The sequence below is a fragment of the Cetorhinus maximus genome, chromosome 3 (assembly GCF_964194155.1).
Source record: "Cetorhinus maximus chromosome 3, sCetMax3.hap1.1, whole genome shotgun sequence".
NCBI lineage: Eukaryota > Metazoa > Chordata > Chondrichthyes > Lamniformes > Cetorhinidae > Cetorhinus > Cetorhinus maximus.
Window position 1 is genome coordinate 144,432,071 of NC_135881.1, and position 21,678 is coordinate 144,453,748.

The 21,678-nt window shown below is 45.1% G+C and overlaps 1 protein-coding gene across 1 annotated transcript in view; it reads right to left on the reverse strand.

Annotated features, from left to right (window-relative positions):
- The window catches only part of adcy2b (adenylate cyclase 2b (brain)), a 905,909-nt gene that overhangs the window by 20,969 nt on the left and 863,262 nt on the right, over positions 1-21,678 (reverse strand). The window contains exons 22-23 of the mRNA XM_078539078.1: positions 9,352-9,498; positions 5,032-5,139 (exon numbers count right to left, since the gene is read on the reverse strand). Coding sequence (XP_078395204.1) covers positions 5,032-5,139; positions 9,352-9,498 — 255 coding nt within the window. The remainder of the gene's footprint in view (positions 1-5,031; positions 5,140-9,351; positions 9,499-21,678) is intronic.

The window sequence follows — 21,678 nt, forward strand, 5'->3', positions numbered from 1 at the left end:
AACGTGAACAGTCAGAGCCCAAATGGAGGGCTGAAGGTCAAGAGGAAGAGGCTGCGGCATGAGCACCAGGAAAGAGAAGCAGGAGAGCGATGACAACCAGGCTCTGCCCTGGGGGAAGAGTGTACAGATCTAGGACATCATCCCTCAATATGATGGAAAACCAGTGCCAAAGGAGACTTATGTTGAGCTGTGCTGTTGTGACAGAAATCTGTTGTATGGTCCAGCAGAACTGGAATCACAATCCAAGCCCCATTCCCTGCCAGTAGCTGTAACCATCGCACTAAACTTCTATGTTCAGGATCTTTCCAGGGTTTATCCCAGTCAGCAGCACCCAGCCGCATTAAGGATGTAACTAATGCCCTGTTTGCCCATGTAGGGGAGCACTCTAGTTACCCCCTAGATTTGGGGCTGCATTTTACGTGCCCCCTCCATGCGTGTTTCCAGTGGGGTGTCATGTAAAAGAAGCGGGTGCCCATTCCACCCCTGAGCTCACCCCCATAATACGGGGGATGGGTGGGCACCAAAATCAGCAGCCCGCCTGCCATATTCAAATAGATAATCAAGTGTCAATTAGGCTTCTTACCAAGCCAACTGACCCTGATAATACACTGCCCACTCCATAAATTGTTTGGCGTTGGCAACCGAGTGGAAGCAGGCAACCCATTTTTCAACTACCTTCTTCAAAGGGTGGGAAGGAAGGAGGAATTCGATCTTCGGGGGCTGCCCTTTGCCAAATAAGATTGAACTCCTCCCTTCTTCCTAACCCCCCCATTGTTAAACCCAAATACTCCCATCCCCCGCTCCCCTTGCTGACCAGCCGAGACAATCTCTGGCCAAGACCCTGGACCTACTGGCTTTGACAAGCCCCGGGCCTTCTCCGTCGACATCTTTGCAGTCCTGGCAGTGGCCATTAAGGCGCTCCTGGGACTGATGGTGCTGCCGGCCAATTGGATTGGCCAGCAGCTCCAAAGGACAGGACTTCCTCAAGAGTGAGAGGCAAAAGTTCCACGCTGGTCTTGTTAAGCCTGCTCGCAGCACGTTATGGCTGTGGGGCGGGCTGGCATGAAGCGGGTTAGCTCCAGGACGACTGTACTTCCATAAGGGTGTGAGCCGCCTGGCACCCCCCCAATGAAATCCGCCCCCCCCCCCAAACCATTGGTGTCTCAGATGCAGACAGCCATGACCTTTACTCAAATTGTATGTTTCCCTCAGGTTCAAGGTGTCATATATTGTACTCGTGTCGCAGTAAAGGACCCAACTCAACATGTGGACACCTCTGTCAACCAGAAGCCCTTCCACTCAATCAATGTCCACGTGGTTTGTGATGTTCATGTGTGTACAAGGTTCCCTGGCAACTGCCACAACTCCTTCATTCAAGGTAGTTCTCAACTCCCTCAGCTATTTCAGCCACCAATACAGGTCCGAGGTTGGTTCCTAGAGGACAAGGGCTACCCGGTAAGAACTTTGCTGCTGACCCTTTTAGGAACTCACAATCCGACACAGAGTGCAACTACAACAGCAGCCTTGTACCATCGAGCAGGCCATTGGCATTTCAAAGGTGAGATTCTGGTGTCTCGATCGCTCAGTTGGAGCACACAATATGCCCCAGCAAGGGTTTCAGGAATAGCTATTGTATGCTGCACGCTGCACAACATTGCGCAGCGGAGGGCCTTCCAGATGGATGACAATGAAGTAATGGGCAGAGCTACTATCTCTTGTGCATGATGATGACACAACTGTCCTGTTGCAGCTCCCTGAAAGGGCTTCCACAAAATCCAGGAGCGGCTGCAGGACATCCTTTGTGGGGAGGGGGATCAGCCAGAAGTCATGGTCCACATTGGTACCAACGACATAGGTAGGAAGAGGGATGAGGTCCTGAAAGCAGATTTCAGGAAGTTAGGAAGGAAATTAAAAGCAGGACCTTAAGAACGGTAATCTCAGGATTACTTCCAGTGTCACGTGCTAGGAATAGGAGGATTGATCAATTAAGTACATGACTGGAGAACTGATGTAGGAGGGAGGACATCAGATTTCTGAGGCTTTGGGACCAGTTCTGGGGCAGGTGGGACCTGTACAAGCTGAATGGGGACTGGGACTGATAAACATGCAGAGAGATTTGCTAGTGGTGTTGGCATGGGATTAAACTAGCTTGTTGAGGGGTGAGAACCTGAGGGGTGGCCCAAACTGGAAGAAAGTGAAGTTGGTAACAGGAAGTAGTACTGAGACCAGAAGGCAGGAGAAACAAAGCAGAGCATTGAGTATTCTTCGAATGCTGAATGATGTCAAAAAGACAAAGTTAAGGGCACTCTACCTGAATGTGCGCAGCATTCGCAATAAGGTAGATGATCTGAAGGCACAAATACAGGTAAATGGGTATGATAGAATTGCCATTACAGAAACATGGCTGCATGGTGACCAAGACTGGGAAATGAATATTCAAGGATATTCGACATTTAGGAAGGACAGACAAGAAGGGAAAGGAGGTGGAGTTGCGGTAATAATAAGGGATGGGATCAGTGCATCAGTAAAGGAGGATCTCAGATCGGAAGAACAATGTGTGGAATCTGTTTGGGTGGAGCTAAGAAACAGCAAAGGGCAGCAGGCATTGGGTGGAGTTGTTTATAGGCCACCAAACAGTATTGGTAATGTGGAGCATGGTATTATTCAGGAGATGAGAGAAGCATGTAGCATAGGCAATACAGTAATCATGGGTGACTTCAATCCGCATATAGACTGAGTAAACCAACTGAGCACTAATGCTGTGGAAGACAAGTTTCTGGAGTGTTGTTGGGATGGTTTTCTAGAGCAGTATGTTGAGGAGCCGACTAAAGGACAGGTTATTTTAGATCTAGTATTATGCAATGAAAAAGGGCTAATTAATAATCTTGTTGTAAAAAAGCCTTTCGGGATGAGTTTCCATAATATGATAGAATTTTACATTATGTTTGAAAGTGAGGTAGTTCACTTTGAAGCATGTGTGTTAAAGTTGAATAAAGGAAATTATGAAGGCATGAGGGACAAATTGGCTGAGGTGGATTGGGAAAATACATTAAAAGGTATGATTGTACACAGGCAATGGATAGTCTTCAAAAAACTATTACATAGCTTACAGCACCTATACATTCCCTCAAGGTTCAAAAACCCAAAAAAAGTCAGCCAACCATGGCTGACAAAGGAAGTTAAGGATTATATAAAATTATAAGAAAAGACTTATTAAGTTGCCAAAAGTGGTAGTAAACCTGAGGATTGGGAGGTTTTTAGAATACAGCAAAGGAAGACCAAGAAACTGGTAAAGAAAGGGAGAATAGAATATGAATTCAATCTAGCAAAAAACATAAAAACAGACTGTAAAAGCTTCTATAGGTATGTAAAAAGGAAATGTTTGGCTAAGACAAATACGTGTCCATTACAGATAGAGTCAGGAGAATTCATAATGGGGAATAGAGAAATGGCAGAGAAGATAAATGATTACTTTATGTCTGTTTTCACTGAGGAAGATACAGGAAATCTCCCAGATTTAGAGATCCAAGGGACTAGGTAGAATGAGGAGTTGAAGGAAATTAGTATAAGTCAGAAGGTTGTTTTGGAGAAATTAATGGGACGGAAAGTTGATAAGTCCCCGGGACCTAAAATTCTGCATCCCAGAGTGTTGGAAGAGGTTGTTATAGAGATAGTGGATGCATTGGTGATCATCTTCCAAAATTCTATAGATTCTGGAATGGTTCCTGAAGATTGGAAGGTAGCAAATGTCACCTCACTATTTGTGGAAGGGAGGGAGAGAGAAAACAGGGAACTACAGATCTTTTGGCCTTACATCAGTAGTAGGGAAAATGCTAGAATCTCCCACCCCACCCCTGCCACATGGAGAGGCCATTAACTCCATGGATGTAGCCTTCCAACGGCTTTTGGTTTCTGGAGATTCCATGACCAGAAGAGTAGGCTCCCAGCAGCAAGTCACCTGCGGCTCGACGCTGCCACTAGAAAAGTTACCCCTCTGACCAGCAGGGCCTGCCTGCCTGGCCCTGGTGCAGATATTAATTTTGCAGCCTCCCTGCGAAGGCGCCTCTTTCCCCTGCAGCCTCAGCCGCGGCTACCTCTATCTGAGCGCTATTGAGGCTGCAGAGTTTCCTGGCCTCTGATTGGGCTGGCAGCTCGGAGTGGCTGCCTGCTGTCTTTAACTGGACGGCAGGCCGAGTGGCAGCCTCTTAATTAGCCACTGACAGGAGGTTTGCTCCCTGCAGTGATCTCACTACCCTCACATGGAGCCTCAGGAACCACAATGAGTCCCGTGTCAGGAATTAACTCGTGGGAAAATGGTACTCTTTAATGTACTCTTTAAAATCAGAGGCCATTCATACAACAAGGCAGTAGAAATCTGAAACGCTCTCCTGGGAAAGGCTGTACATACTAGGACAGTTGAATCTTTCATGACAGAGATAGATTTTTGTGAGGTAAACCTTTCAAAAGATATGGAACAATGGCAGCAAAATAGACCTGAGGTACAGATCAAGCATGATCTAATTGAATAGCAGAGCAGGCTCAATGGATTGAATGGCCTACTCCTGTTCCCAATGGATATATGATCCTAATTTTGCAATGAGAATCCATGATCCCTAGCATGGGAATGTAAAATTATACCACCCTTAGCTTCCAAAGAGCTAATTATGAGCTCTCAGCACCATCTCACTTACAACCCAAGAATGACAACACCTTCCTTTTAAGAGTGGGGAGCAGCAATCCTGAGAAAGTAGAGTCAGTGGCAGTGACCATGCAGTTTATTGGGTGCCTGTTTGGATCACAGGAAATGTGGCTCCTCAGATTTTCATATGTTTCCACTGGCAACAGCCCCACTCTCCATGATGCTGCACTATCTCCTTTGCTGCCACTCATGTATAAAAATGTCAAAATATTTTGTGAAAGATTGTTTATAAAATTATAGTATGCCTTTTTTATTGAATTTGATTACTGATTGGCATCAAAAGTATACCATTAGAAATTAATTTTAATGAAAGAGAAAAGAATATATCTTACTTGACTGTACTCTTGAACTGTGGCAGCACTTAATCCAGTTGCTGCCATATACGTGCTCCCAATGGTTTTGATTTTTTCTACTCCACTGAATTTAGGCTTGGACAATAACTGTTGGAAAAAAGCACAATATTTTTCTGAACATCTAAATGGTAATTTGAGTAATCAGATATTTAATATAATGCATATATTTAAGGGGTTAACATGCTATGATTGTTTTAGCACAACAAAAGCAAGAGATTGTTTTATTATATTATGAAATAAGCTAACAGACAAGCATGATTTAAAGCACATTAAAAATATTAATTTCAATTTCAAACCGACATATTGCAAAAAATGGAGAAATGCAGCAACAACACAACGGATTGTTTAAACATTACTTTTATCCAACTGAAAGCAGGAATATACTGAATAAGGATGAACATTGACAGTGCTTCAAGGCTATTCTGAAAGCCAACCTGTAGGGTTGTTGAATCCCCAACATGGTCTGGGTGAAGCAAACTGAATGTTGCACAATGTACAAAAGATAACTCAAAGTATCTGAATAAAAATGCACACCTTAACTAGCACAAAAAAAAACAGCAAAAGGAAAAGAAAAACTGATCACTAAGGACGGTATATGATGAATTTCTCCTGCGCAAAATCATAGAATGGTTACAGCACAAAAGGAGGCCATTTGGCTCATTAAGTCTGTTCCAGCTCCCTGTAAGAGTTATTTATCTAGTCCCATTCCTCCGCCCTTCCTGTTGTCCTGGAATTTTTTTCTCTTTATATCCAATTCTCTTTTGAAAGTCATAATTGAATCAGCCTCCACTACCCTCTCAGACAATGCATTCCAGATCCTAACAATTCATTGTGTAAAAAAAGATTTTTTGCATGTCCCCTTTGGCTCTTTTGCCAATCATCTTCAATCAATGCCCTCTGATTTTCAACCCTTCCACCAATGCAACAATTTATCGGAGGATCCCATTAGATCTTTTGATTCCCCTCCCACCCCAATCATCCACCCCTCCACACCTCCCACACCAGTTCCCCTCCCAGTAGGCCTGTCCACCCAGTTCCCAATCTCCCTTGCCCCTCTTGCCAGGGCCTGCCAGCCAGGTCCCAGTGAGACCATGCATCACCTCCACCACTAACCTCTCACTCCGGCTCTGCTCCTCAGCATTGGGGGCTGGATGCTGTCATAGCTGTGGCCACCACTCCTGGGGATGCTGCTGGGACTGGAGAGCTGGCAAGCATTTGAATGGCCAGCAACTCTCAGAGGCAGGGGCAAAAATCTCACCTCAAGGCAATCAACACTCCTCCAAATGTTAAATGCCTGGAGGTGAGCCGCTGGACTTTTGTGCTGGGTTGCTGGGGACACCAGTGCCCTAGTAAGTACATCCCATTGAGTTCAACAATTTCAAAGCATAACCCCTGCCCTTTTCTTTTGCTTGTTGTTTTATTGTTTTTTTGGGTGCCAGCTGCTGGTGATGATTCTGCTGTCCCCATTTCCACCTCCTTTTTTGTTTCTTCACTTATCCCATTAAAATCTCCTTTTGCATTGCAACATGATCCCTTTTGTCATTTAAACTCTCCTCCCCTCCACCCTATCATAGTGGAATTCCATTTCAGGTGGAATTTTACAGCAGTGGGATTTTATGTTTCCACCGATGTCAATGGTGTTTAGAATGGCTCGCCGCATTTTACGGCCCCGTCCCTGCCGCGATAAGGCCATAAATTCCGGCCTCCCACTTTCCCTACTTCTATACTTGATTAAAACCTGTTACTTCTCTAGCTTTTTCCAGTTCTGATTAAAGGTCATCGACCTGTGTTGCAGCCAGACCGACTGAGTGTTTCTACTATTTTCTGACTTTAGATTTCTAGCGTCTGCAGTATTTTGCTTCTGTGTTAATTGTTTATTCGTCTGTCTTATATAAATAAAACCACTTATTCATTAAAGACTTGGGGCAGGGTTTTCAGGCCCCGCCTGCCGCTGGGATCGTCTGGTCCCACTGAAAGTCAACAGACTTTTGGCTGGGCTATCAAATCTCCCATGGCGAGTCCACCATGACGGGGCCAGAAAACCCTGGCCTTGGTCTGGTATAAGTAGATATTCAGTCTACTTTTGGAGAGGACTACTATATGCAGCAGCAAATGATAGATTCTATTAACTGGGAATGTCTGATACTGTGTGTGGATCTTACCACCAATTACCAATTTCCTAGACGTTGGGCTAAAAGAAGAGGTCCTCTGAATCACAGGGGATCCAAGTAAGCAAGGTTTGCTTTCAGAACTGGCCAATGAAGCTGAAGAACAACTAGTTATTAATTGGTGCCTTTAATGTAGAAATCATCTCAAGACACAAAAAATGGAGAAATTAGGATAACTGAATGCTTCCTCAAAGAATTAGGTTTTAAGGATTGTCATTAAGGAGTAGAGAAGGGGTTGAAGTTATGAAAAGGTTTGAACATGATGTTCAGAAAGTTAAATTGGGGGTATGGGGGGACTAAGAGCCAATGGAGGTCAGTAATCACAGGAGTGATGGATGAGCAGTATTTGTTGCAGATTAGGATACAGTCAGCAGTTTTGAATGAGTTGATGTTTATGGAAGAGGGAGGATGGGAAGTTGGCCAGGAAAGCATTGGAATAGTTGAGTCTGAAGGTAACAAAGGCATGCATGCATGATCAGATAAGCTTAAGCAGAGAAAGAGATGGGTCATGTTTCAGGGAGCTTTGTGATGTCAGAAGCTCAACCTGGGGCCAAAAAGAAGACTGGGGTTGTGAAAATCACATTCAACCTGAGGCAAGAACAGGAAATGGGGACAGAAATTATGGCAAGGGTACGGGGTGTGGCACGTTTGAAAATAATGGTTTTGGTTTTCCCAATATTAAGCTGGAGAAAATTGTGACACTTCCAGGACTGGACATTGGACAAGTATTCTGACAACACAGATGCAGTGGAAGTGGTGAGAGAGATTGTGGAGAAGTGGAGTTCAATGTCACCAGGGTAGACCTAGAACCTGATACCATGTCTTTGGATGATGCCACTGAGGGGCGGCATGTAAAGAGGAATGGTAAGGCTCCAAGGATAGATCTTTGGGGACTCCCAGTATACAGAGGCGGGAAGAGCAAGCATTACTGGAGGTGCCCTGGTAACAATTGGATAAAAAAGAGTGGAACCGAATACGCACTGTCCCAGTCAGCTGGATAATGGAAGAGAAATGTTGGAGGACGATGTGTTGTCAAAAATGGTTTAAAGATTGTAGCAAGGTCAAGAAAGATGAAGAGGATAGTGCACCATGCTCACAGTCATAAAGAATGCCATTGTTTCAATGCTTTGGAAGCGCTAGAAACCTGATTGTAGAGAATCTACCATTGAATTTTGGGAAAGATGAGCATGGATTTTGTAGGTAACTGCATGTTCCAGTACTTTAGAGTTGCAAGGGAAATTGAAGATGGGGCAGTAGTCTACAAGGACAGAGGACTCGAGGGTGGGTTCTTTGAAGAGGGGTATGCTTTTATGAGTGGGGAATAGTACCTGAGGAGATGGAAGCATTTAGTGATACCTGCTAGCATGGAGACCAGAATGGGAATGTGGGTGTCAGCAAATTAAAAAATAGGGAAGAGGGAGCAGGGGGTGGGTCTCATGGACAAGATGAACTTGAAGTGACCATGAGGGGAGATAGGAGACAGGCTAGAAAAAGACCCGATTCAGACTAGAGCTTGGGAAGCAGAAGTAAGTAGGGTGGATGGGAGAGAAATCCTTTGGACATCTTACCACACCACCCACCCTTCAACCTCCCTCAACCGCATACAGTTGGTAGGATAGGTGAGAAGAAATCCCCATGGGAGCTGACAGAAGGAAATTTCAATCAAGGTTGCAGTTGGCCTTATTACCCATCATCGTCCTCTGTGATTCCATCCAGTTTGAGATGGGATTGCAGAAAGTTGTCTCAGCCACAACCTTTAATCTTTAACATTATTTTTGATCACATTCCTCATCCAATGCTTCTCTTTCATCGTCTAGTTGATTTGGATAGTCTTCCCTTGGTTCCATTTTTTCTTATCCAATGATTAACAGAGCATCTCCACTAATGGCTTTATTTCCTGCTCTCATATTTTGTACTTATCTCTAAATTTACAATTACCTTTTTTTCTGATGTTGTTAAAAATAAAAGCATGAATAAAAGATGGATTAGGTGAAGAGATTTGCAATGTAGTAAGTTAGATTAATGCACTTTCTCCATGCAGACTATCATTAGAATATTAATAAAAGGTTCCTTATGTTTGGAAAGTTCACATCTTAATATCTAAAGGCTGATGATATTGCTGTATACTTACATCATCAAAGTCAGCAATTATTTCATTCAGTAACCGTAGACATTCTAAGCCTTCTTTATTTACATCTGACTCTGTGTAGAATTCTTTGAAATCTGGGATGGATGCAAACATGACGCAGACACATTCATATGATTGATGGTAAAGGTCCTGCCAAGCAAATGAGAAATGTACAGGCTTATTCTTTTCCACTGAAAGTTTAAATCCACCATTCAGTCCAAATATTTTTCATGTCTAACCACAATCATACATTTTTTTCCTGATGTAATAGTTTTTTAAAAATTCTTTCATAGGATGTGGGCAGCACAGGCAAGGTCAGCGTTTGTTGCCCTTGCTCAGCCATTTCAGAGGGCAGTTAAATGTCAACCACATTGCCATGGGTCTGCAGTCACACATAGGACATTATTGAACCAGATGGGCTTTTACAACCATCGATGATGGTTTCATAGTCACCATTACTAAGACTAACTTTCAATTCCAGATTTAGTTATTCAGTTTAGATTCCACCAGCAGCCTGGTGCAATTGGAACTCATACAACCGCCCTCCCCCACCTCCCCCCACCCAGAGAATTAGCCTGAACCTCTGGATTACTAGTCCAGTGACATTACCATTATGGCACCGTCTCCCACATTCCACACACTAGCTAACTGAGCTTTCTTTTTCATTTGATTATGTTTTGTGGAAAATGCCATAAAATGACTGTATATCTTTCTAAAGGATCCATGCCCTGAAATTCAATGAAGTTCTGCCTGTGAATGTCATTTAGTGCTGACTATAACAAGTTTGCAGAGTGATGGGGTGGGCATATCACTTACCTAAGGCAGATGGATATAAATGGATGCTTTTCTGATACTCCTCCCATGCTCACAGAAACTTAGGTCACCCACCTCCATTGGACAGGTGGATGGGGTAGGGTAAGTGTTGCCCCGGCTCTTCCTGGCCCTCAGGCAAAGAAGCCAATCTCCAATATGTTTTATAAAACAGTCTGGGGTGGCTTCAGGGTCGCAGGCTGCTTGTGTTCCTTGCAATACACTGATGAGGCCCACATACCCTTGTGGCCACCATACATTAGGTATATCAGTGACCACATAAACAACAGTTCTGACTGTATATCGGGAATGGGGAATCCCCACTGCAGGCCCTGCCCCTTGTCTGTTATTTTCTTGGTAAGCATTGAGAGAGGTTAGTGATGAAGCCCAGCATAACTGGGTCCTACTGGTTTTTTTTGGAATTCCAACAGGGATACAGGAGACCCAAGAATCCTAGAATTTATGGCCATAGCGTTTTGGACTCCTATTTGATCAGCGCAGATATAGACTTTGGAATATGAAAATGGATAATTGGCAAATTTTACACGTGAATATTACATTCCTCAGTGTGCTATTTTCAGGCAGATGTCATGCCTAGTACAGGCATGTCATATTATGAACTTTCGGTCAATACTTTAAAAGATTGGACACAAATGAGCAGTTAAGATGGCTGCAGCAAATCAATTGACTTTTGGCATTTGGACTACAGACAGTATCAAATCTCTGGGGAATGCCTAATTAAATATGGACATGGGTGAGGGTACATCACAACCACTTGTGGAATTCACGCATCTCAATGTTTAAGGATGGTTCAACACCTAAAGACAATGGGAGTTCCAGACTGCTTGTTATGTTACACACTGGAGAAAAGGGAAGACTGAAACTCAAAGGCCGCTATCAACTTCCCATTTTATCATGATGGCCTCTCCCCATTCAAACTAGGCTGAATAGGCCTCAGATATGTTAACTCAGCTGTCATGTGATTGAAGCTGGTGTCAAGGACAGCGCATTTATTATCCCAGCACCCAGCAGATCCATCAGAACAATTAGTCATCAACCAGTCTCAGAACTAGACTCTGAAACTAGCTGCAAGTCATCAAGAAGCCAAAGTGCTTAACCCCTGTTTCAGTTTCAAAGTTCACCTGTGAACCAACCTCCTACATATTTGACCAGAAGAAACCTTGCAACCTGCTGTGAACTGTTTGCTTTACAAGACCCAAACTTCTACTTTAAATCATCAAATCTATTCAAGAAGCCACAGGCCTGCCAGGTGGGAGACTAGAAATGGTAAATCAGAGACTGAATAAACTGTAATCTGTAAAAGTGCACTATCTTTATCTGTATCCCACCTTTATGGGCAGAATTTTTTAGACAGCGTGCAGGGGCGGGCCTGACACGCCGTCATGTAAAATGATGCGCAACGATGTCGGGCGTGCGTCCCAACGTCATCGTGCTGTCTCGCGATGTTTCGTTCAGCGGGAGCGCGCTGGAGTTGGCTGCATGCCCACCAATATTTAAATAGCCTATTAAGGCCATTAAGGAAGTAATTAAGGTCATTGTTGACGCTACCCGTCCAACCATAAGGTGAAAAGGCCAAGCGGCCTTCACATTTTTTTATTAAATAAATTTTAAAATTTTATGAAATATAAAAATATGTCTCATCTCATGTGACACAGTCACATGAGGGGACATGTTTAACCAACTTTTCGATCCATTTATTTATTTATTTGAAAACTGCTTTAATCTCCCTGAGGCACGGAGCATGCGCGCAAAAGAGCGCTGGCCCCGAATCTCTCTCCTCCCCCCGCTTGCGCAGGTAGCGCTGAGCGCTACAGCTCGCATCTTACATTGGGCCGGCCTTAATTGGCCCACCTGCGTAGAATGGTGGCGCGGAGCCGATTGTGGGCGGTGATTGGCTTTGCGACCACCCTCGCCCGCTCCCGCCGAGCCCACCCACCGACTGAAAATTCAGGCCTATGTGTCGTGTGGCCAGAATTTTCCCATCGACCCCGCCCTGCACGTCAACGCATAGAATGACGTGCGGTGACGTCGGGCCAGTGTCCCAACATCACCACGCACCTTTGCAACATTTAGGTGGGTGGGTGCGCAATGTTCTCAGATGCGCACCCGCCATTAATTAATGATCCATTTAAGGCCCTTGAGGCAGCAATTGTCCGGGATCTCTCAGGGCCCGTGCGATCTTCAGGACATCGCATGGGCGCAACGGGCAGGCAGGGAGGCCACATTTGTGTAAACCTCATCCATGGGCGGGAAAAAAGGGGTGAGTGCGGTCGCGAGCGGTATTTGGCAGACATTTAATTGTTAAAGTTATTGATACTTGCCTGTGTGAGCAGGATTATTTCAAAACTCTTCACAGCTGCTTGGACAGGAGTAACAGCCTTTAGGTCAGGACACTTGAGTAAATATCATTTCTGGGGCCTTGTGGGTTTCAGGAAGCCTTCCCTTAGCCTGGGAATGGGAGTTATGCTATCCACTGGAGGCACCGCCTCTGAGGAGAAAGGGAGGGCCAGAAGGGGGAGGAGGCCAGGAGTCCACATTCAGCCTCCAGGGAAACCACCTTTGGGAGGACAGGCACAGGCACAAGGGGCGCAGGGCCAACAGGAAGCCCAAGGCGGGAGGGGCCGCAGAAGACGTCACTATCCTGCTGCCAGGGTATACAGGCGGTGAAGCAGCTACCTCAATATGTCTGAGGTGCAGTGTCGAAGGAGGCTCCATCTCTCAAGGGACACAGTCATCTCCATCTGTCAGATGATAGGCCCTGAGATCTGTGCCAACTGTGTGGGTGGACACCCAATGTCAGTGGCGCTGAAGGTCACAGCTGCCCTCAACTTCTATGCTTCCGGCTCTTTCCAGGGGTCGGTGGGTGATCTTTGCGGAGTTTCCCAATCAGCTGTCAAGCAGGTGACAGACGCTCTGTTCAGGCGTACATTGACTTTCATTCACTACCGCTGGGACGAGGCCAGCCAAACAGAGTGAGCCAGAGGCTTCGCAACGATTGCTGACTTCCCCTGCATCCAGGGTGCAATCGACTGCACACATGTGGCCATCAAGGCGCCAGCGGGTGAGCCTGGTGCCATTGTCAACAGGAAGGGATTCCACTCCTTGAACATGCTAGATGCAGATTCTGCAAGTCTGTGCAAGGTACCTAAGCAGTTCCCACGACGCCTACATCCTCAGACACTCCCAGGTGCCGAAGGTCTTCAGTGCTCCAGCCCGGCTGGACGAATGGCCGCTGGGTGACAAGGGCTATCCCCTCAAAAGGTGGCTCATGACGCCTCTCCGCCATCCAAGAGCAGAGGCCGAGCAGGAGCCAACAGAGGCCAACAGGAGCCACGCCTCCACAAGGGCTGTGGTGGAGAGAACCATCGGTCTTCTCAAGAAGCATTTCCGATGCCTGGACCGTTCAGGGGGTGCAATCTAATACCCCCCATATTGTGTGTCGCTGATAGTGGTTGCATGTTGTGCTCTCCACAATCTGGCGCTGGAAAGGGGTGATGCAGTGGACAAACAAGATGTAGATGCAGTTGCTCCGGCTGCACAAGATGAATCCAGTAGCGAGTCCAAGGATGAGCACGCACAGGAGAACGCTGAGGGGGTAGACGCTGACCTGGGCATACTCCAGGGAAGCAGGGACACCCAGGAGGCTTTAATCCAGTGAACCATCAGCTAGCACACCACAGATGGCCAGGGCTCTAGGCTCCATACTCGATACCTGAGTGCAAAATCTGCCTGGGTAGGAAGATTTACTAAGGGCCTTGTCAATAAAGCTCAATGTCAAGCAACTCACTCATAACATCGTGGGTAACTGTCCATCTGCAGAAGTAAGGAGTCACCCTGAGCCATGCTCACATAACAAAATTTAATGATTTTATAAAATGAAGAACAAAAAAAAATAATTACAAAGGTGTTACACATCATACTAAATGGTCATGAACTAATAGCGGAGCAACATAAAACCACCAGTGAGAAACCCATGGTGTGCCTAAGGTGCCTTAAGTTCATGCTTGCGGGTGCTACGTCTAAGTGCTGCCCCCTCACTGGGAGTGGCATCTGAGATAGCTTGCTCACTGTGCTGTCCTGTTGCCCTCGATGACCCTGGCAGCCGTCCTCTGGTTTGTGGAGCCTTTGATGGCCTAGCCTGGGAGGGAGCAGCCAGTTCCACAGCTGGCATCTCCCCAGTCATCTCAGCCTCATCGGTTCCCACGGTCACTGGAAGAGGGGCGGAGAAGCTGCTGCCCTCATCATGAAGCACCCTGAGAGGAGCATGCAGAGACAGAGGCAGCTGCTGCACCAATGTAAGATCGCTTTGGACCTCATTGCTCACCGTTGATGGATGGGCACCGAGCTGGGATACTTCGTGCCCAAACCATCTCCCACATTGGCAGTGACCAGCTGAGGTCATTGCCGGTGTGAGGGCTTGCTGGTCTGTGCGCATCCACAAGCAGCCCTGATTGGTCTCCTGGAGGAGCCTCTCCATGAGAGTCGCCACTTTCTCCATGGAGGAAGCATGGCACTCGGCCATGAGGCTCATTGCATCGGTGATGCTCCGCGTGGACTCCTCCAGTGCAGAGACCATGCCACGCATAGTCTCATGTATCTCTGCCAGATCCACCCGCATACCTTACTGCACTTCCATCGTTTGCTGCCTCACGGACAGCTCCAGACGCACATCATCGGCCACTGACTGAGCATGTGCCTGGTCCCCAGCAGTCCTCTGGCTGCCAGCGCCATGGGCACTCTCTGCCTCCGCCTGCACCTCAAGCGAGTGTGAAGTGCCCTCACCGCTGTGCCCCGGGACACTAGCCGATGGTCTAATTCCCATCGAGGTGCTAGTATCTGCGCTGGTGCCTGCCTGGCCGGGATGGTGTGACGCCGGTGAGTCCAATTGTTCAGGGGCCTCAGGTGTGAGAGGTGGCCCCTCTGTCTGCTCTTCCCGGCCCTGCTCCGGTGATGCTGAAAGGAAGAACAAGGACATTTCATTAGTTAAAGTGGAGACAATGTCAACGTGCGTGTCTGTTCCCCGGATCATTATGCGCTCATCCTTCCATAATCAGTGGTAAACCCATGTTGCAAGTTTCAATCACTGAGCATTCAGCAGTGCCATGGCTGCTGGGCCACACATGGTGACCTCAGTGCTTGGCAATCATACCTCCCCATGGCACCCCAGCCTCACCACCACCGGTGGACCTGGGCGCATGGTGCCTCTCCAGATCCACGGCCTCCTGCTCGAATCTAGTCACGATGGCCATCTGGGCCTGGCCTCCACCATTCCGCATCCGCTCTGCGGAATTGTGTGCAGTCTTCTCCTGAAAAGGAGAGAAGAGTATTGATTAGTCCAGCCTGCACCTGAATTCCCATCGCACCCCTGCCACCCCAGCCAGAGTGGGACATTGCAGGGCTCCAGTGCTTCGTGCCCCTGCAGCTGCCGCACACTCACACAAAGAAGCCAGGGCTGAACCCCCCTTTGCCCACATGCTGCCTCCATCGCATTTGGCACCACACGGTCTAACCTTGCAAAGCAAGGAGGCACAAGCACATGGAACGCAAAGACCAGCAGATGGATTTGTGCCCTGCCACCTGGAAGCTCCCCTCCCAGCATGTTAGCACCCTGACTTTGACATGTTTCACAGTTCCAGCACTCTGCCTGGGTGCAGATCCTTGAGTTTCCCTCTGATTCTATGCTCCAGGTGTCAGTGTCACACATGCTGTGGGTGCAGAACCCATCTCAGCACAACCCTCTCAGGGTGAACTAGGCATGGGCAATATCTGCCGGCCTACCTAGCGAGGGAAACATGCCGTGAATGATTCAATGCTGTAACTGCACTCAGAGTTGCTGGGGGGCGGGGGAAGGCTGACGGCTGTATTAAGTGACCTCTGTCGACATGGTACTCACCCTTCCCGAGTGCAAGAGGTCGCTGAATTGCTTGCAGCACTGGACCCATGTGCATCACACCACGTCATGGGAGCTGACTATCTCTGCCACCTCATCCCAGGCACATTTGGTCAGGTGGGGGGGCTTCCGCCTCCTGTCCCACGGAACGAGGACCTCGTGCCACCTCCTCCAAGGGGGCAGCTAGGCACTCATTGGAAAACCGAGGGGCATACTGCCCCCCTGCCCTACCTCTGGCCTGGCCTGCTCTCCAGCAGCGCTTTGGTGAGCCCTACAACTGACCATGATGATCAGCCTGTGTAAGGCTGCCAGTGCTTCATTTAAACAGGCCACCGGGTCGCCATTGGACCCAGTGGTCATTGCACTCCCGCCGCCGCCCGCCCACTCCCGCTATCCTTGGGAGACACGCTTCACACTGGGCGGGCCTTAATTGGCGCGGAGACGATCATGGGTGGCGAACAACTCCACGCCCGGTTTGTGTGTGTGTGTGAGATATTGCATTAATTTGGGGTAAATGCGTGAGAATAAATAACCTTTATTATAAGCTACAAATGTATGCTGCTGACTTATTTAATTGGAATACACACTCCAAGGGTAAGCAAAGGCACACTTCTTTGCATGCAAAACATACTGATTATGGGCAGTAAAAGAGCAAATACATTCTGTGACCTAGACATTAACCATTTTAAGGGTACTTTAGCATTTCTACTTGAACTTCATCAACCAGAAAATATAACTGATACAGACAAAAGGATTTTAGGATCTCTATGATGTTGCACTTGCCTCAGTGCAATTGGGCAATAAAAATCCTTAATGTTTTAATTCCCATTTGCATCCAGCAACATTGGACAAATAAAAACTATGTTGATGGTGGTCTCCAACATGGCATGGATTGTGAATATGTTCTGTGCTGCTTCTGAACCAGTTAATAATTGAGACAAGAATGAATGGTCCCTTTAAGTATTGATAGGTTGTGTGGGTGATAATCTCTTTCATACTAGGTAAGTGGTTACATTGTGAAAGTACTCTGGAAGTACTTGTAAATAACAATTTGCGGAGTTATCTATAGCGCTATTTAATGCGACTTTCTGCCACTACATGCATGACATCCATTTCCATAGTAAAAAAAAATCAAATGCATTTCTGTTAATACCAACCCTAACTGTAAGTGTAGAATCATGTATAATAAATCTCAAATAGATAACCAAGTCTTGGGAAAAAATAACTTAATATAAATTAAATGCTAAAACTTAAAAAACATTGTTACGTGTTTTTTTTTCACTAAGTATCTTCATTTTGTTCAGCATCATACTCAAACCCATAAGTCAGTACTTGATCCTTATGACTGTTGCCTAACAGCTAGGTAAGTGCTCTGAGCACTTGGTTCCAAACAAGATTGCTTGTCATTGTACTCTAGGTAACGTGTGCTGCCATGAGACCTTGTCAACTTCAGAAAGAAAAATATACATAATATCAGACCATGGTTTAGATTATAAATTGCTAAGCTGATTTATTAAAAAATAAACAGTTAGATGAACAGTATTAAATAGCAACAATAGGTCTATAGTAATTACAAATTTTATTACACCCCTCAAAATCTTGAAAATAACAAAAATTCTGTGCATTAAAGGTCACTTATTTCTTCACTCCCACAAACTCTCTGGCTTGATCTACCATTGGCTTCAGAATGACTGCTAACCAGGGAAAAATTAGCCTCAGTTAAATCAATCAAAGTCCTTTCAAAATGCACAAATATGGAAAATATTTAAACATTTGAGTGAGAAATTAGAATCTTTTGTGCTCAGCTTCTGGTGTTGATTGCTCTTAGGACTGCAAAATGGTGTTCACTCACAAGCACTTTTGGGGAGAATCATGCCAGATGCCATAAAGGTTAGCGCGTACGTAGCGAATGACTGCTGAAAGTACACTGAGTAGGCAGACAAAGACATCAATCATTGTGCAAAGCTGATTTAACACTAGAGGGGCCGTTTTGGAACTCAACTCTCCAACTAAAGCCCTCTCTTAGCCTCACACAGCTGAACACACACTCAGCAAGAGGTGTAGATTAATTAGGCTCCAATGGTGGGAAGAAATTGAATGGAATGAATTGCTTCATCTTTTAAAAGTTATTTAAATAGATTTAGCTTAGTTCTTAAAGTGGAAGTCTTTTTATTATATTGCATTACAATAATATATTCTATTATAAGGCTGTAAAATGCTGATGGTTGACATGTGTGTAAGTAGTATTAATAATGTACTGGAGAAAGTAGGAAAGGAGGTGTCTTGAGACTGGAAAACAAAAAAAAACTTAAGCAGGTCCCCGCACAAACCAGAGGAGAGAGAGTAGAAAGATAAGCCACATTCTTCCCAAGCTTTTTGTTCAGCGTTGCAGTTCAGGTAGAATAGTTTCCAAGCCAGCAGTGTTTTAAGTGGAGTCAGGACCTGGAAATGATCCCAGCTCACAATTATTTCCTAAGTCTAGGAGAGAAGGAAAACCCAGGCTGAAAGGCAAATGGCTTACGACCACCACTTTCAAGGTCAGCTCAGAGTGTGTGCCACCAGAGGCGAATGTAAGGTTGGTGTTAGTTAAACCAACACTTAGCTTGGCCCTAGTCTCCTCCTGCTTCCCTGGTGGCAAGGACTTGGGGCCTAGTCTGTCTCTCCAGTTCTGCTTCTTAAGCAAAAAGGCTAAAAAGGTTTCATTAGTTAGCACTTTTTAATAGTATTTTTAAAAATTAATTACTCATTTTTAAAACGATCAATTTATTGCTTTAACATTGATTTTTTTTGCTTAGCAAGTTGTTTATGTTTCTTTATACTTAACATTTTAAAAAAATCATGTTTAATGTTGAGCCAAACCAGATCTCAGGCAGCTGCTGCTGGGTTTCTTGCTGAAGGGGAAATAAGAGGTCCACAAGGACTTTGATTTCCTTTTGGAAGGCTGGCAAAAGGGGTTATTTTTGCTTCAATAGAAAAAGGAAATGTTGGAAATGCTCAGCACATCTGGTGGCATCTGTGCAGGGCAAAACAGAGGTCGGTGACCCTTCATCATAATCAGTGCAGATCATGGATCTGAAGCATGACTGTTTCTCTTTCCAAAAATGCTCGCTTGTCTGCTGAGTATTTCCAGAGTTTTCTGTTTATATTTCATATTTCCAGCATCTACGGTACTTTACTCTCCTATTACAAGCTCTAAGTTAAGTGTGGTTAGTATTAATTTAAAAGGATAAAATATTTATCATTCAATGCAAAGTGTATTTTTTCTGTTAAAGCCCACTTCTGTAGATAGAAATAGAACATTATTACAGATGAATAGTTGGTGCTAAATCACTGAAGGTTGTGCCATTTTTAAGCTTGGAAGTGAAACCAGGAGTCATGCACCAATCGAACATGTCACTGTGAGTTCAAGATGTTCTCATTTGTACATGGGATTGTTGTTTGTGGTGCTTGTGAGGTTCAAGTCTGTTGGATGTTGCTGACTGGATATTGTGTAGGGCCAGTTTCGAAGAAATAGACCTTGTTGCATAATATGAATGACGAAGTTGTGTGTAATTGTCTGACAAAGCTGTGTATCATACTGAAACTTGTACTTTCAATGGGCTTTATAAAAAGAGGCATAGAGGACAAAAGCAAAGAAGTTATGCTGAACCTATATAAAACAGTTTGACCTTACTATAACTATGGTTTCCAATTCTGAGCACTGGAAGGATGTGAAGGTTTTGTAGAGGATTCAGTAGGGATCTCCTATAATGGCTCCAGAGATGAGGGATTCCAGAGAAGCTGGGGGTGTTCTCCTTAGAGCCAAGAAGCCTGAGGAGATTTGATGGAGGTGTATAAAATTATGAAGGGTGTCACAATGACGTGACTTGTGCATGAGTGACAGTAAATTTAATTTCATTGGTTGATCAAACATATTTTGAACTGCTTAAGAGGGACGCATAAAAAACCAAGCAAAGACACTAATTTAAGATGGCTGCCACAAGTCACCTAACATCTAGTGTTACAAGTTGATCAGTTTCTGGAAGGTTCCAATATGAATTACAATTAAGCCACAACATTCTTCTGTGGAATTTCATACCTGCTGATGTCAAGGAATACTTCAAAAGGTTTACTGAAACTGTACTGGACTTCACATTTGCATTTCAATAAAGTCAGCTCTCAAGTGGAGACAGAAAGTCCACCGGGATAATAGCTAAATGGAAGGTGTTCTTCCTATCTCATCAAGATAGATGATGGATCATTCAGGAATTAATGGCTGGGAAATTACAAAATCTAATCACCTAGGTCATGGGACAATAGCCATGGTCTCTCCTGAGCTAATCAATTACCTTCTGAAATCATTGTGGAGAGGTAGGTCATGTGACTGGAGTACCAATTTTGAAAGTCTTTTATTACACCACCTAGCTGCTAAGCAGGAGTCTCAAAGAGATCTGCCAATGGGGTAGTAACACTTTCTCCCTTCTCTCTCTCTCACCCATATTCAAGACCCTTTCTCTATTACAGCTTGACACCCAGCTTAGAGGTAGAGAATTTTCAAAAAAAGGAACATCAGGTGCAAAAATCACTGATTTCTGGAAAAGACAGATGACATTTAAAAAAGGGAGACTGTCTCCAGAAATTGCAGTTTATATGGGCTTCAACTCCACTGAATTCTCAAGACCATCATGAAAAGATTCTGTTGCAGCCATGGATACCAGCAAAGGACTTATAAACACTGAACTCTATTTTTTTTACCTTTTAATATTGAGTTTTAATCTGGCCTAAAAGTATCCTCCTACTGTATAACTTATTAATTTTGTGTGTGTGTGTGTGTGTGTGTTGAGAAGGTTGGGGTGGGGCATGGGTTTACCTTTTAAATATTTTTATATTTTTACCTGGATGGGTATTTAACTCAATAAAAATGAACCCCTTTGTGTTCTAACCTCAAGAATGCCTGCCAGTCTGGCTTCTTTGCAATTAGCATATAAATAATTAAGCACAAACATTGAGTAATAAGTTCATGCTTATAAGTTCACAAAAAAAACTCTGCTATGGCCAGACCTGGAGTGGTAGAATAGGGGAGTCATGTCACCCCTCCTTACGTGGTGCTAACAAGGGTTGGATAGAATAAATAGAACTGTTTCCAATGGCTGAAGGATGGTCCAGATTTAACACCATTTAAGTTGATTGGCAAAAGAACCTGAGCTGATACGAGCAAAAAACTTTTACATAAAGAGTGTTTAGAATTTGGAATGCACCCCCTCCTTGATATTGTGGTGGATACAGATTCAAATTTGTTCAAAAGGAAATTGGATAAATGCTTGGAGAAAGAAAAAATAAAGGGAATGAACAAGTTGGGAGGTTTGTGTGATGATCGGACTGACAGGGTCTCTTGTCAAAAGAACCAACGCAGATTCGGTGGATGAATGGCCTCCTTCTGTGCTGCACCATTCTATTCGATGGGGCCCAAAGTGCATTGTGAAGGCACCCAACAAAGGTTGTCGAGGGTTAAAAGGAGGGGCGGGGGGTGGGGGGGAGGTGTGTGGTGAAATAAGGGACCCAGAAACAGGGGAAGTATCAGGGCCCATGATTTCTCTCCCTGGCCCTGGTGATGCTCAGGATGGCATTCC